The sequence below is a fragment of the Littorina saxatilis genome, linkage group LG1 (assembly GCF_037325665.1).
Source record: "Littorina saxatilis isolate snail1 linkage group LG1, US_GU_Lsax_2.0, whole genome shotgun sequence".
Taxonomy (NCBI): domain Eukaryota; kingdom Metazoa; phylum Mollusca; class Gastropoda; order Littorinimorpha; family Littorinidae; genus Littorina; species Littorina saxatilis.
Window position 1 is genome coordinate 67,236,398 of NC_090245.1, and position 12,500 is coordinate 67,248,897.

Genomic DNA, 12,500 nt, shown 5'->3' on the forward strand with positions numbered 1-12,500 from the left:
GCTGTTTATTTGTAGTTGGCAGGTTGCGACTGGATGGGTTGATGTATTGGGTGTACGGATAGTGGGTTGGTCCGTTGACGAAACCACTTCTTGAAGGAAAAAGAATATGTTTGCTTTGTTCAATGCATGTTTTTCACCTTGGCAGTAACACTGTTTTATTTGTTGTGGGTTGGTCGGGTTGGTGTGTAGGATGGGTGGTCAAAGACTTGGTCAGTTGAAAGCAACGCTCTTTAAAAGAGGTATGCTATAGGTTTGCATAATTGCCACCTCGGCAGTAACACTCCGTTTTATTTTATTTTATTTGGCAGCTAGGTTGAATGGTGAGTTGCATGATGTATGTTTGCAGTGTTCGAATCCGGCTCGCTATTCTGGCAGTTACACTGTTTTTTTCTGTTTTTTTGTTGGTTACTGAGTTGATTGGTTGGTTGGTTGGTTGGTTGGTTGGTGGGAATACTTGTCGTGTTTTTGGCTGACTTGTTTCTTAGTCGGTGTGCAACCCCTCCCTCCCGTCTCCGTTACTGGTCAATGGAAAAGATACAACCAGTGTTCCGTTATTTCCCAGGCCTGGGCGCAGTCAAAAATATGGGTCACGTAGACTTTTGGCCCAATGGAGGACACGACATGCCCGGATGCCCGGACACGTTCGTGACTGCAGATTTGGACCCTTATCCAGATGATAATATATTCAGCTTGAATAATACGAATAAAATACGTGACCAGTTTTAAACTACAGCAATACTTAATAGGTAAACGACACACTCCGACAGGGTCCTAGACGTCAAAGATGTTTGTGTTAATATCTTCATCGTTATTTATGCTTGTTAAATGTTAAGTAGCGTACCATTGTAAAAAAGAGAGCAGTTTTGAAAGCATATTGCGCGTAGTGGTGCGTGCGTGTGTGCGTCCTTGCATGCGTGCGTGCTTGAAGGTAAATGGTGTTGTTGTCAACTTATGTAACTATAACAATTATGTGCCTTATTTGTTAGTTATTTTGATTGTTTCGTGTGTGCGTTTTTGTTTGTTTGTTTGTTTGTGTGTTGGTTGCTTGCTTGCTTATTTAGGAAGAAAAGTCGGAGTCGGAGAATAAGTTCACACTAAACGGTTTATCGCCACATTTACCTGATGTATCCTTCCCCCTTCAGACATAGTCGCCAACATCCAATGCAGCCACGAACTGGCCAAACCATACTTCATCGCCAGTATCAACGACAACGATGTCTTGGCCTACCCCTGCGCCAGCCTGGACGACTACAAGGCTGGACGGTGCACTTCCTGCGGAAGCGGATGTAATCACATGGGATACAAGGCTACGTCATCACCCTCGGGGATGTTTGTTCTTAACACTGGCGCCACCTATCCGTTTAAAATGTGACCTTGTTTGCTGGTCCTAGGACATTGAAAGCAATGTTGTTTTATTTTGGAATAAACACGCATTGTTCTGAAAATGCATCCACTTAGTCCGATTAATTTGTTTTTCATCTGTTTGTATGTCTGTCCATTAGCGGACACAGTCCCCAGAACCACGTTATGCAAAATACAGAAAACAGATTTCGGTTGTTGTTTGTTTTCTCTACCGAACGTTGAGAATTGATCGTGATGTTGCGATTAGCAAGGCATCCAATCAAACCATCATCAATGATTATCATTGCGCCACAATACTTATCGGATGCGTTTTAGCTATCATTACAACAAAAAACAATTATGAACAAGTCGCGTAAGGCGAAATTACTACATTTAGTCAAGCTGTCGAACTCACGGATTGAAAGTGAACGCACTGCATTTTTTCACCAAGACAATACAGCGCCAATCCCTGCGACAAGGAAATCGCTCACTTTTCACGTGCAAAACGAAGTGAAATTGATAAACCTGTGTAGCATATTGTGCTAAGCAGGGCAATGCTGAGCCCCGACCACCCGGGCGTTGGCAGTGGGCTAGATATATATGAGGCCCTTCGCTCCTTGTTGCAAATCAACGGCGATGACGTTGGGTACCTTTTGGATGATGTCATTGGATGCGTCATAGACGCTTTTGTATTAATTGCTTTGGTTGGCAAATAAATGCACACATACGCACACACACGCGCACACACGCGTACACACACACACACACACACACACACACACACACACACACACATACTCTCTTTCTCTCTCTCTCTCTCGCTCTCACACACACACACACACACACACATACACACACACACACACACACACACACACACACACACACACACACACACACACACACACACACACACACACACACACACACACACGCAAAAACTTTGTCAAAAGTAAACCTAATTTGATTTGCTCTTACTAAGTCTTAACTTCCTTTATGTTCGTTATTTTGTTTCATAAAGACTGCTTGAACTGAACAAAATGTTTCCCCATTTCAAGGCCTCCGATTAATTTTAAACAAAATATTGGTCGGTTCGTTGTCGTCTGTGCCGTACTAGTCTGTCTTGTGCCACTCGTGGTGTCAATGCAAACAGGTACTGTCATCACTCGGGCCGTCTTTACATGGCTTAAAGGCACAGTCATTCCCGATGATTGTTATGCTCGCTATATAAGATATGCCAATGCTTGTGTATACATAGGATAAACCATCTCTCGACTTGGACACAACCATATCAATAGTTAACATCCCTGCTGCTTCTTGGAGCTGGGTGTTTTTGTGGGAATGCATTTTGCAGATTTACATGTGTGGATGTTAGAAGTTGATGCTTAAAAACAATCTAATTTTGCACAGAGAGAACCTAGAATATCGACTCCTGTTATATTCCCTGTAAAAATCCGGGTCAGATTTGAGATAGTGAACCCGATCTGTTACACATGCAGGGTCGTACATTTCAGAGGACGTCTCCATGCATGGATGACAAATACATAACACAGAAAAGGCACGACATTGACCTACATATCCACAAGTAGGCCCGGTAGAGGAAAGAAACACATGTAGGTACTTTCATGTAAGTACTTTTCACAGAACATCATGAAGACCAAGTTAACGCCTGCTCACTGAGAGATAAAACAAACTGAAATGAAATGAAGGTATACTTTGGGGAACATATTCTGTTCTCACTCACATGTCAAAGCGTGTAACAGTGGTGAGATAACTCTGACAAACCATGTGACAGACAAAACCCAAACGGGGAATATCCGTGTCATTACTCTCAAAATAACAAACATCTAACAACTGTACAGCTTCAAGACCTTTACATTTCAAATTAAAACATTTTTGTTTTCAAATAATAAAAAAAAAAAGCCGAACGCACAGACACATAACACAAATAAACAAGTCGCGTAAGGCGAAAATACAATATTTAGTCAAGTAGCTGTCGAACTCACAGAATGAAACTGAACGCAATGCCATTTTTCAGCAAGACCGTATACTCGTAGCATCGTCAGTCCACCGCTCATGGCAAAGGCAGTGAAATTGACAAGAAGAGCGGGATAGTAGTTGCGCTAAGAAGGCTGGCACGCTTTTCTGTACCTCTCTTTGTTTTAACTTTCTGAGCGTGTTTTTAATCCAAACATATCATATCTATATGTTTTTGGAATCAGGAACCGACAAGGAATAAGATGAAAGTGTTTTGAAATTGATTTGGACAATTTAATTTTGATAATAGTTTTTATATATTTAATTTTCAGAGCTTGTTTTTAATCCGAATATAACATATTTATATGTTTTTGGAATCAGCAAATGATGGAGAATAAGATAAACGTAAATTTGGATCGTTTTATAATTTTTTTTTTTTTTTTACAATTTTCCGATTTTTAATGACCAAAGTCATTAATTAATTTTTAAGCCACTAAGCTGAAATGCAATACCGAAGTCCGGGCTTTGTCGAAAATTACTTGACCAAAATTTCAAGCAATTTGGTTGAAAAATGAGGGCGTGACAGTGCCGCCTCAACTTTCACGAAAAGCCGGATATGACGTCATCAAAGACATTTATCCAAAAAAAATGAAAAAAAACGTTCGGGGATATCATACCCAGGAACTCTCATGTCAAATTTCATAAAGATCGGTCCAGTAGTTTGGTCTGAATCGCTCTACACGCTCGCACACACGCACGCACACACGCACGCACACACATACACCACGACCCTCGTTTCGATTCCCCCTCGATGTTAAAATATTTAGTCAAAACTTGACTAAATATAAAAATGAATCGCACAAAACACATACTAATCACTCAGGTAACCAGTGGAGCGTGGAGTGGTAATTCTATATTATTAACAAGTCGCGTAAGGCGAAAATACAATATTTAGTCAAGTAGCTGTCGAACTCACAGAATGAAACTGAACGCAATGCCATTTTTCAGCAAGACCGTATTCACGACTTTCCGACCTTGACATTGTAGTGGGGGTCAAGTGGGCGTCGGCATCATTGTCCAATCAGAAATTTTGATGCGCTTCCGCTTCCTGTCCCGCCCAGTCTGCGCAAAAGAAATGGCGCAAAACTGTTTGCGCGAAAAAAGGTGATGAAACTTGAAAGAACACAACCTGGTTTGATAACCAAATGATTGCGATCTTGCATTCTAGCATCATTTAATGTGGAACAACGACACATCTGATAAACAAATAGCCAGTTTGTTACCAACATGAGAAACTAGGGTTTAGAATCGAAGCGGTAAACCCGGACGCTGTTTGTACACGTAAATCCGGAGAAGCTATCGAAGTAGGTGACATGTCGTTTCACTCCGAGTGTGCCAGCACCGGCCCTCTACCCGCCAAACCCCCACTAGGCAGGGAAAGTGGTTCGACCTTGCATGAATGCAGGGCAAGTTCGAGTTTGCTAGCTAAAATTGCTGCTAGTGCTTGCCTTGTCTAGATCTGGAACTTTTTCAATTGGATTTTTTCTCTCTATTATACTGGAATAAGTGGGTGCTTTTCTAGATCTAAGCATCGACCGAATTAGATAATGATGTTCCTTGCATTGCATTCTCCTAAATCTGTTATTCTAACCAGTTTGTTTAAGAATATAATTGTTCGTTTTTTGTTGATAAGCTTACAAGATTTTTTCTTTTTTAAGTAAGTGGTTTCACACGTACAACATGAGACCCACATGCACTAGACAATGGAAGTTGAGGTCCTGAAGGGTTGAAGCAGCCTGCATGCAACTGAGGTCAAAAAAAAAAAAAAAAAAAAAAAAAAAAAAAAAAAAAAAAGAAGTTGAGGTCCTCGTTCAATACCACAAATGCCAGTATTATACTTCAGACTCCTTTTGGAGGAATGTGTGGGGTTTGGGTGTTGAACTTGAAGTGGCAGATTGTTTGCACAGGTATGAATGTTCGTACGTGCACGCATGTATGCAGGCATTTGTTTGTCAAGCAGGAACATGCAACATTTTGTTGACCGTATGTGAGTGCGTGTGTAATAAAACCAACGACAAACAATACAAAAAGCTCCAGCTCTGCTTCTTCACCAGTCACAGACGCATTGCGTTGTTCAGCTTTCCAGAAATATATTAACTCAGTCAGAACCGGCTTCATGAATATTTTATTTCAGGAAAAAGTCAATCGAATCTACACAAAAAAAGGTTATTGCGTTGTTCTGTCTTTGAGACTGTACCACGTAATATTGAGCTTCTAGAAGAAACATGTCTGTGGCATAGTTTGACCCAACAGATAGAGAAGTCAACAGAGGTATTCTGCCGTCAGCAGCTTTATTGCTGTTTTGAATTTGATCTTGCATAATTTTATTACATAATTTTGCAACACACAAAGAAATCGTAATTGAATATTTTACGCAAAATTGAATAATTCGCAAACATGTTTGTATGCACAAATATTATTTTAAGAAAATATGAGTGTGAGGATGGACGTATTTTGAGTGAAGTAGCAGAAATTCTTTTTCAGTTCTTTAGCTACATGCACACGTTCTGTTAATTACGTTCTTAGCAGGGAGATCCAGATTAATAATACTGCTGTGACAGGTTGTGGTTTCCATACACACTTTGAATACAGGAAAACAAAAACACAGTTAAAAAAAATGTGCACATAGGATTAAATCATTAAAGTGTACAGAATAAAAGCAACATATGTACAAAAACAAATCTCGTGGTTCTCTTGTCAAACCCACTGTAGTAAGCACAGAATAGGAGAGAAGATTTTGGAGAAGGTGGCTTTACCTACTGAAGTAAATGATCAAGAGGATTCTAAGCATCCAGTGCTAAAGCTCTCAAATCACAAGACATACACACTTGTTGTGGCTATCCGAACTGTTGATTTAAAAAAAACCATACCTACAAATTGAAAACATCTATTACAAAATTATATATATTGTATGGATCTGTCTTTGTAAAATATACTGTACAGAAAATTTTAAATAATCTGCACAAATCTCGTGGTTCTCTTGTCAAGTAGTAGGCACAGAAAAAAACCCAAAAAAACCTGTGTTTTGTCTTGTAAATTATACTTTACTAAATGTGTACAGTATTCTAAGAAAAAAAAATTCTTCCTTTTTATCATATCAATTGCCTCCCTTGAATTTTATTTGTAAAATAATTCTGAGAAAAAAAGCTTTCTACTTAAAAGCAGTGCAATCAAGAAAATGGGTACAACCTGTGTGTATACCTTTATTCCTTATTCTTTTTATTTAATTGAGGATGTCACTACGCAGTTTTACTGATTTAAAAAAAAATTCGCTTCAAATTATCTCCCTTGAACAAACACTTCTTTTTACAATTAAATTTTGTTTACACGAAGAGGTAGTTTTAAGGGTATATATACAAAAAAACAATATTGCAACCTTAGATGTATTTACATTTGGACTAATTCCATTAAAAAAAAATTCAAACTATAAATGATAAATCAAATAAAACAGATTTTGGGGCTGTACACAAGCTAATAGGATTAAACACGAAAGTCGTACCCAAGAATCGTCAAATACTTTTGCTAACAGCTATACTTAAACATAAAAAAATATGATCTGCATCTCTTGTTATGAAGATGATGGCACTGGTCCACCGAAGTGCATGCCATATATGCTTTACTGTGCGCTCTCCCTCTCAATGGTCTTTCTCTGGCTGACTCGATTCTGAGGAGATAAAAGAAAACACATTCAGTACAAGCTGTAAAAAATAACAACAAAACTAGTATTACTTAAAGTAGCTGCTGGTTTCTGAGTATTTGATTGAAGGCCCAATCCGACTTGTAAGAAGTTTGCCCGACTGTCGCAGATTTGGTCAGGTATGGAGTAAAATCATGCCTCAATTTGGTAACATACAAACTGCAATATTCTAAGGCTGTGAGTGTGAGAATACATCGGTGCCACTTTTTAAAAACTTTCTTTTTGTGTGTGCGCATGTTTTAGTGCCAAAAATGAAGAGGCCGAGTGCTCTCTCTGCAAAACTTGTGTGAAGCTTCAGAGCTCTATCAATGGTTTGAAAGAAAAAACATACTTTTCCATTTTTGACGTTCTTGTTCCCTTCCCTGTGAAATTTACTGTCCGTAGGTTACCGGATTTTGTTAATGTCCGTGAAAACCTCAACTATTCATTGCTGAGTGCCTAGTGATAGCTATCCCCCCCCAACGACCTAGCACTGCTGAATCCTGATTCTTCCCATTGTTTGATTCTGTAATGAAATTGTGTAGTTGGTAGTTATGTGAGCTTCTTCTTGGAGGGGTGGGGGGGGGGGGGGGGGGGGGTGGGGGGTGCTGGTTGGTTGGGTTTTTGGGGGTTATTAAACCATCAGATTAAAAAGTAAGACTTCATTGTAATGTGCAGATATTTGTTCAGGTGCCCACCATTTTCTATGTGAAAACATGTTGCTAACTAACATGAACCCAACCATAAAACGTGATGTAGGTGAGTAGCATATCTAGAAAAAAGAACCTGTTCTAATTCGGAATTAGAACAGGTTCGTTTTTCTAGATGGGCTACTCACCTACATCACGTTTCATGGTTGGGTTCATGTTAGTTAGCAACATGTTTTCAAATTCTCATCAGGCAATCACGGCTGACACTAAACACAGAACAGGTGGGAGAGACATAATTCAATTTACTCACCTTCCTTGCATTGTGAGACTGGCCATATGAATCTGCTGAAGTAGTTCCTGCACATATTTAATCAAATATTCATCTTAATAACGTGTTAATATCGCTTGTTCTAGCAAATCAGACTTGACAGTTTTCTGATGGCTTGCACAATTTAAGAGCTTGCCTGTCCCCAATCATTACAATAAGAAACAACATCTAGTATGCAAGTATTTTCAGGGTATGAAGGTTTTAATATAATGTCGGTTCTTCTGGGGGCATGGAGAAACACCTTACACAAAGTAGAACATACACAACAAATTAAAAAAAATTGAGGTCACACCATAGTTTTACTCACAAACAAACAACAGCAATACAATAAACAGTCTGCAAACGCCTACATGTTGTCTACATTAGGTATAAAGAAACAAAGAAGCACATGAAGACGGGCTTTGTAAAGTAGACCATTATAGCGAATGAGCAACAGCTGATGATCCAGACCACCAAATTGACATGATTTCCCCTTATTCAGTTTGTGATTGTAGTCATATTGACGATGCATGACTTCAATTTTTCAAAGTAAGTCTCTTGGTGCGTTTACGGATACATTCATTGTCACAATTACGACATGCTAATGTCTAACCTGGGTAAACTTCAATTCATGACTTTTTTCAAACTGGCATAGAAATTATGAGCATACCAGAATTATTTTCCTGTTAGACTGTCTTCTTCTTTTTCTTCTTCTGCGTTTGATATTCAATTCATGGCTGTCATATCGTCAGGTCAGTGGCTGCCATGAAGTCTGCAGTCTTCAGTGTCGGACTGTCAAATTAGATGATATTGTAAAGAAAGTAAGTAACATCTCATGATATTCTAACTTCAATTACATCACCTGTCTCACAGTCTGCCTCTTTAAAAATTAATGAATAATTTCAGTAACATAATTTTTGGGTAAAAAATAAAAAGGTATGAGAAATAATCCTTACTTTTTTTGTAATAACCCTCACCACCAATTGTTTTATTTCATTTCCATTTTAACAGATTTAGCACCTCTCCGAAAGCCAGAAATACACTTTAAATCCCACGCCCCCCCCCCTCCCCTACATAAACTAATTAAATAACTAATTAAGGAAAAAATCCTTACATCATAAAAAGTCAGAACCACCAAAACCACCCCCCCCCCCCCCCCCCCACACCCATCCAATAAAACCTGAATACAAAAACACTTCAAAATAAAAAATGAAAACATTTAATTCCACTTACAAAATATAAAAGTTGTTATGCTTTATTTTCATTATCTGTTTACAAACACATAAATTGCTGTGCAAATCTTTTTAAAAACATCAATGCCTGAGACACCAGTAACCTGTTTATATTGTTGACCTTGTAGCTTTTCAGTTTAAGAGGCTGTTCTGGAATCTGCACTAAGGTCAAACATAACCATGAATGCCGTGGGAAAAATATTACATCACCAAGACCGAAAAAATAACACCAACCGACACTCCTCACCCTTATTTCACCCACTATGCCAACCCAAAGACTGGAAAATAATAATCAAATACAGAATGAACAAAAATGCTTGATTTCATTTCTTCAATGATAAGTTGAAAATCTTCATTCTTCATAATAATGTTATTGGCATAATGTGTAATTGCCACAATTTACAGAGTTTAATTAAAAAAAATGATGCGATAAAAATCAAAGTGAAAACATTTGTTTTTATACTGATACCTTATTTACCTTGTGGCTTGTGTGCCTCAGGTTTAGGAGCGGCTCAAACGTCCTCTGCTCCTCAGTCTGCAAGAAATTAAGCGATGGCCTGAAGGAGAATAGAAAAAGATCCTTTGTCAGCACCCTGTGTATGTGTGTGGGTGGGTGTGTTAGATAAATAGGCGGGGGGGGGGGAGGTGCAATAGCTACCACGCCTAATGCAGTCTGCAAAACAAGTGCAACACTTCTACAGAGCTTTTATGATACAAAGCTTCAAATAAGAAACACATTACAATCAAATGAAAGCTGAGCCTGTCATTGCAAAATAAGGAATATACAACAATCCAGTGGCATGTAAAATATTGTTCCTTCAGAAAGATGGCTCTGACAGCAGAAACAATTTAACTTGAAGTTTGAGTCCAAAATTATTTCTCTACATTAGTGAACGTACTTGCAGTAATACCCCTCACACATGAACTATTCACAGACTGAATAACAGTGTGTTCCCAATGTTGCTTCCGTGTATCGGTTAGATCCATCTCGGTTAGATCCATCTGCAGAGTACGGATTGTCATCCGTTTAATATTAAAAAGGAAAAACAATCAGAACTTGTCATCAGTGATCAACCTACCTTGCAAGAGTGGGGTGAAACACTCACTTCCTGCCAACATGTCTGCAAAAAAAAGAGGAAACAATACCAATGGAAGCTTAAAATGGTTCTTTTGTTCAATATGTGTACACGTGCTTCATTTCTGGGGTGAAAGTGTAAAATATATTGATGGATTGATAGAACAATATTGCCTCAAGTTCACCGCACCAAAAAATACTTATCAATCAACATTGTCATCACTCGATCAGCTATTCCATCTCTTTCATAAGTGTGTGTGTGATGGTGTGAGCGTGTGTGTGTTTGTGTACGTGTGTGTGTGTTTGTGAACAAGCGTTGAAAAACGTATGTTTACCTTGCTCTAGATCTACCGACTTTCGTAGGCGGAGACTTCTCTGCCGTGACAGCGGCTTCGTTTCCCTGGCAGAATTCAACATCTTGTACAGATCTGCCGGTGATTTTCATTTCCTCCGCTTCTAGAGTCACTTGATCCACAGATTTAACGAACATTGAATGTTCTTTTAGTTCTTGTGACGGAAGTAAAATCAAGGAATTAAGTGGGCATTCCTGAGCCCTCTGCTGGCTTCATGTCCACAAAGTAAATCGCACAAACTTGCAGGGTTTGGGGGTAGTTTATTACTTTGAAGAAGAACAGCTAGTCGTCGCTGCCCGTTCAGCATTCTTCGCGCGACTTTTGTTTTGCAGAGGAAGGCATATGCAGTTTTTTTCCTGATGAATGTTGCCAGGGTGCACAAACTGAGAAAGCATTCCCGATTTTCCACAATTTTCTACTTCTTTACAGTCTTTTGCACAACATGATTTATAACTGCCGGTGTACGTCTAACTGATTCATGATGCCAACCAGCTGGGTCAAAAGTTACGTTCGAGAAAATACTCGTTGAACTAAGTTCCAAACGAATGTCAAGGCCAGTTCTTGACTGGTTTTGAACTGAAGTTGGGCTCCAAATGAAAATAAACACTTCCTCCAGCTGCGCGACCCATTGATAACAACAGTTGGAACTGGTAGGAAGATGAACAGGTCTTGTGAACTGGCTACACACTGTTACGGTTCAAGTTTAAGTTCAAAGTAAACACTCAACTGAGGTTGCAGGTAATGGCGGACTTGACTTCCTTCATAACCAAATATCACTCTTCTGACAAAAAAACGCAAATGCTATGTTAAACCGGAAAATACGTAAACCGGAAAAGGAAGCGCATCAAAACCAAAATGGCAGCCCCCATGAAATACGAAAGGTCACGGAAAAAAGTCGTGAATACTCGTAGCATCGTCAGTCCACCGCTCATGGCAAAGGCAGTGAAATTGACAAGAAGAGCGGGGTAGTAGTTGCGCTAAGAAGGATAGCACGCTTTTCTGTACCTCTCTTTGTTTTAACTTTCTGAGCGTGTTTTTAATCCAAACATATCATATCTATATGTTTTTGGAATCAGGAACCGACAAGGAATAAGATGAAAGTGTTTTTAAATTGATTTCGAAAATTTAATTTTGATAATAATTTTTATATATTTAATTTTCAGAGCTTGTTTTTAATCCGAATATAACATATTTATATGTTTTTGGAATCAGCAAATGATGGAGAATAAGATAAACGTAAATTTGGATCGTTTTATAAATTTTTATTTTTTTTTACAATTTTCAGATTTTTAATGACCAAAATCATTAATTAATTTTTAAGCCACCAAGCTGAAATGCAATACCGAAGTCCGGGCTTCGTCGAAGATTACTTGACCAAAATTTCAACAAATTTGGTTGAAAAATGAGGGCGTGACAGTGCCGCCTCAACTTTCACGAAAAGCCGGATATGACGTCATCAAAGACATTTATCAAAAAAAAAATGAAAAAAATGTATGGGGATGTCATACCCAGGAACTCTCATGTCAAATTTCATAAAGATCGGTCCAGTAGTTTAGTCTGAATCGCTCTACACACACACACACACACACACAGACACACACACACACACACACACACACGCACATACACCACGACCCTCGTTTCGATTCCCCCTCGATGTTAAAATATTTAGTCAAAACTTGACTAAATATAAAAAAGCCAATGTCTCTCCGTCCGTCTGCCACACTTGTGTACGCTTATAACTCCTGTGTTTATCGGTAGATTTACCTGATATTTGGCATGATATGAACACCTGAACACGTCGACAAACAGGCACGTTTACACACACA

The 12,500-nt window shown here is 38.8% G+C and overlaps 1 protein-coding gene and 2 long non-coding RNA genes across 3 annotated transcripts in view; 2 read left to right on the plus strand and 1 right to left on the minus strand.

Annotated features, from left to right (window-relative positions):
* LOC138983671 (pancreatic lipase-related protein 2-like) overlaps window positions 1–1,372 on the plus strand; it is a 1,595-nt gene extending 223 nt beyond the window's left edge. Inside the window, exon 2 of the mRNA XM_070356991.1 lies at window positions 1,143–1,372. Within this exon, the coding sequence (XP_070213092.1) occupies window positions 1,143–1,372 (230 nt within the window). The remainder of the gene's footprint in view (window positions 1–1,142) is intronic.
* Window positions 1,373–4,340: 2,968 nt separating this feature from the next.
* LOC138976757 (uncharacterized) lies at window positions 4,341–5,672 on the plus strand. The gene is made up of 2 exons (XR_011459136.1): window positions 4,341–5,093; window positions 5,182–5,672. It is a non-coding gene; the product is annotated as an uncharacterized lncRNA (long non-coding RNA).
* Window positions 5,487–12,349, minus strand: LOC138976750 (uncharacterized). Its single transcript, XR_011459135.1, has 6 exons — window positions 10,654–12,349; window positions 10,323–10,364; window positions 9,722–9,800; window positions 8,682–8,803; window positions 8,015–8,061; window positions 5,487–7,042 (listed from the first exon to the last, which is right to left on the minus strand). It is a non-coding gene; the product is annotated as an uncharacterized lncRNA (long non-coding RNA).
* Between the last annotated feature and the right edge of the window lie 151 nt (window positions 12,350–12,500).